This window comes from Cucumis melo, chromosome 2 (genome assembly GCF_025177605.1).
Source record: "Cucumis melo cultivar AY chromosome 2, USDA_Cmelo_AY_1.0, whole genome shotgun sequence".
NCBI classification, from domain to species: domain Eukaryota; kingdom Viridiplantae; phylum Streptophyta; class Magnoliopsida; order Cucurbitales; family Cucurbitaceae; genus Cucumis; species Cucumis melo.
Window position 1 is genome coordinate 6727033 of NC_066858.1, and position 4093 is coordinate 6731125.

At 33.2% G+C, this 4093-nt stretch overlaps 1 protein-coding gene across 1 annotated transcript; it reads right to left on the reverse strand.

Moving 5' to 3' along the window:
* Window positions 1–359: 359 nt before the first annotated feature.
* Window positions 360–3240, reverse strand: LOC127148175 (trihelix transcription factor GTL2-like). The gene is made up of 6 exons (XM_051081199.1): window positions 3236–3240; window positions 2710–2722; window positions 2502–2623; window positions 1513–1744; window positions 1092–1217; window positions 360–494 (listed from the first exon to the last, which is right to left on the reverse strand). Exons 1-6 carry the CDS (start codon window positions 3238–3240, stop codon window positions 360–362), a joined length of 633 nt encoding a protein of 210 aa, XP_050937156.1.
* Window positions 3241–4093: the final 853 nt, after the last annotated feature.

Consider the following 4093-nt stretch of genomic DNA (forward strand, 5'->3'; position numbering starts at 1 on the left):
ATAAACCATTTAATCTGATAACTTTTGATTTCTATCATCTCCATTATTACAAACAAACATGTCAAGCATAGTAGTAAGCAGTTCTATCACTAGAAGAAAACCATAAACATACCCAAACCCAATTACAAAAACATTCAAACCCACTCATAAAGAAAAGTATATATCAAAATAATTTTTGTACACATTATTTTTGTAGAAACTGTCATTGTACACATTCAAATGTCTATCTCCCAAACATTATATACAGAATCATTTCCCATGGTCGATTCCTTGCATCATATTATTTAAATAACTGCCCTGAACACTCTTCCTTGCATCATATTATTTAAATTTTCAAAGAAGAGAAGAGAGGAGAGTTTTCAGCTGGATCTTACAGTATCAATGGCATGAACCAAATCATTGAACTTTGCTCCAGTTACTTCTTTAACGACCATCTTATCCTTTAGAATCTTGAAAGTTGGCACCACTTTTATCCCAAATTTCTTTGCCAATGGCTGCCAGATAAAAGCTTAGCATATACTGTTGTGACTTATTCTAACATATCACACACACATATATATTGTAACTTACTTTTCAGATCAAAGCTTTCAATAGAAAACATATCACGAAATCATTTGACGTCAAGAACTAACCTCAATTAAAGAAACTGTTGGAGAATTCAGAATATCGACCTATCCCTCTTACAAACTAACTAATTCAATAACCAGTGAAATCAAGCATTAAATCTACACAAATCCATAGGAAGAAAGATGATGTCTTCAACTACTATCCATTTACTTACAAGAATTTCAGTATTTTACACTGCCAGGACTTTAAATTGTTTTGGCTTTATTTTGTTGGGAGTGTTCGGTTTCTTATCACAGAAAATTGTTAGGTTGCCATACATTATTTTTTTCTTTCTATAACCTAGAGTGGAAGTTCTTTATGCAATAGCTTCCCACAATCATAACCTCTTAGTTGTTTTGGACTTTTCTATGTGAATTATTTTGTCTCGAGAATACCTGCAGTTCACCCCTTGCAAGGGCAGGTTTTAATTTGTTTGCTGCATCAATAGCTCATTCTGCAGCCCTTGCTCCAATTAATGTATGCACCTCATCAATAAATAGAATTATTTCATCACTTTGTTTTATTTCCTCAATCAGTTTCTTTAATCTTTCTTCAAGCTCCCCACGATATTTTGTGCCCGCTACAAGAAGGCCCATATCCAAGATTATAACCTGCACAACAGATGATTCTAAAAAAATTAACTCAATAACAAGTGTGCCAACAAATGGAGAAAAATAGCCAACAAAACCAAATTAAAAAAGAAAGAGTGTAGAACGGGTTAAACAAACAAAATGGTTCCTTGATTTGTATCAAGAGAACAATTACCAGAAATAAATATCATACAGAGTTTCTGTTCCTTGTCTTGTCTGCTGCTAGCAAAGGGCAGCCTACTTGTATACTTCTGTTTGGTAGAAATAAATACTTTCTGCTGCTGCTAACAAGCATCTTCATGAAAAGGATCTATACTTCAGCCTTGGAATTATTTCCAGTATTTGTACTATCAAAGACAGCTCCAGTATTTACCACTCCATTTCTATAAAGAATATCTAATTCTTGAAAATATGGACATGTCTTACCATTTGCAATACTAGCCTTCCCAGTTACAATGGTCCTTTTGAAATATTTGTTCATATTTTCCCATTTTTCTTTGCACTTCTTTGTTGAACGCTTGTAACCCATCTTCTGCATCTCATTTGTTCTGCACCAAAAAGAACAAAAACAAAAACAATGAGTGTCATTAGATTCACGTTGTAGATACCTTTTTCTCTCAAAGACATCCCTAAGCCCCAGCAATCAAGCCATTGAGTTTGCTTCCAGCTATTTTATAAAGCCCCTGGACCACTCACTTACTATAAAACCAAAATCGAAAAAGGAAAAGTCATTTCTATGAGTTCCACCACCACAAAAGGAAGAGAGGGAGAATATCTCTTTTTTTTTTCCAGTAGAATGACTTTTCTCTAATGAAAAAGATGAGTACGAAATTGTATTAGCTTAAGTCTGTGACAAGTCTTCAAACTCTCCATGAAGATTTCTACTCATGAAACATGACAAGAAAACATATTTTATAGCTCACAGTTTCGTAAATACATCTCAAAATAAAGTTAAACTTTAATGACAACCATGGAGACCCAATAGCTGCTACATTAGTAAATATGAAAATCTAGTGAAGATCTCTCAGATATTTTTTCAAACACCTTAACTACAACAAAAAGGTTATACTAAGTTATGAAAAGTACTTTAAAATAAACAATCGTCAAAATAAAACTAGCTCATGAAAATTTCTCATCAAAACTTTAAGATAAGAAAGTTTTTTGCTATAGTAAGAACTAACAAAAATAGCTACAAAACTAAGTTTAAGGTCAAATCTTATAAACATTACAACAATTAACTCCATCAAATTAACAAAACAAATTAAAGTCACCAAGTAAACCAAACAAATTAAAGACTTCACTTACATAACAACCAACATAGTTATTACTTCATTTACACGAAGAAGTAAAAAGCCTTTAGAAACCTGAAACTTGTTTACATTAGAGAGTTCATCAAGATATGCTAGAAAGGAATCAGCCAAAGTAGCCTACAAACCCAAGAAAAGAATCTGAAAATTAACAAACAAGATAAATGACAATATCTAAGAAGCATTCAAAACAAGAAGCACCATACCAAGTCGAAAAGCCTAATGAAAGTATAAGAAATAAGTCATCATCATCCATACCAGATTTATATGAAAACAAAATAACTTTTTGTTTTACAATATTGTATCATTATTAAACCACCTTCTTCTTAGTATTATTATTATGTGAGCTAGAGTTAATAACCTAAAATTAAAGACATGACTTAAACATCTATATTGTGTTGAAATCTATAAGTTTATGGGGCAAATGCACATACATTATATAATAATAATCATTTAATTAATCTAGAGAAGAACATGACCAAATCTGATAATCCATTTGCCAAAACCCAAATGATTAAGATTCAAATTAGCCAAGCTAAAGCCCAAAAGAGAATAATATATACATATATACAACAAAACTGAGAAGTTTCCAAGGTACCAGAAAGAACATTTTTTAATAAAATATATAAAAGCACAGAAAAAGATCGTGAGAATTATTATATGAAATCAAGATCTAAGATATTAGCTGTAATTTGTTTGTTCTCTCTCTACTGGGAACAAGAAACAACAAACCACATTTCGCAAACACACTCATTATTTAACTCTACAATTTTGTGTGTTCTAAAATGGGAATCTACCCCTGTCGTTGATTAAGCCTTGCTGCGGCTGCCACCGACGCTGGAGTTCCATCAGAAAGCATCACAGACTGAAAAGAAAAAATATATATATATTAATGAACATTTTATCCAAAAAAAAAAACAACAATTCATCATCCAAAAGAATGTAACTGATACTAGAAATAAATTCGAAAATACTTTAAAGATCTATTACAGATAGCTATTGAACCTTTCGGATGACAGCTAATCGGCGCTCTTGCAACATATCTAGCCACAAGCAGACTAGATTTGAGCCTGTGAGACAGATGCGGACGTGCAACGGTGGTGGTGAGGGCTGGACACGAACGTGGTCGAAGAAAAGGACTACAGACGGTGGTGGCAAGCACAAAGACGATCGAAGAAAGGGAAGAGTGACAACAGTGGAGGCGGGCACGGGATGGGCACGAGGGATGACTGTGGTGGTGGCGGCGGCGACTGTTCTCAGAAGAAAGGGAACACTGTGAGATGAGAATGAGAAGAGAAGAAGAAATTGGATGGAAGAAATTGTGTGGGTCATTTAGAAAGAGTAAAGTAAGAGAGAGAAATAGTTAGATTTTATTACAAATAAAAAAAATTAAATTAAATTAAAAAGGATTTTTAATGCTGCTTTTCAAAAGGAGGATAAAGCTCCCTCTTTAATGTCGGTTTAAAACCGACATTAAAGCTGCCTCTTTAATGTCGGTTTAAAACCGACATTAAACATCCGCTTTTTAAAAAGCGACATTAAAGCTCATTTTTCATTTTTTCCAACCGACATTAAAGGCTAGATTTCTTC

Bases quoted from the DNA above. Each gene is read 5' to 3' on its own strand.
- LOC127148175 (XM_051081199.1), bottom strand. The intron at 1,745-2,501 runs GTAAGTGAAGTC...TTTTTGGTGCAG, and splicing joins ATAACTATGTTGGTTGTTAT to AACAAATGAGATGCAGAAGA. The intron at 1,218-1,512 runs GTATAGATCCTT...TCTGTTGTGCAG, and splicing joins GAAATAATTCCAAGGCTGAA to GTTATAATCTTGGATATGGG.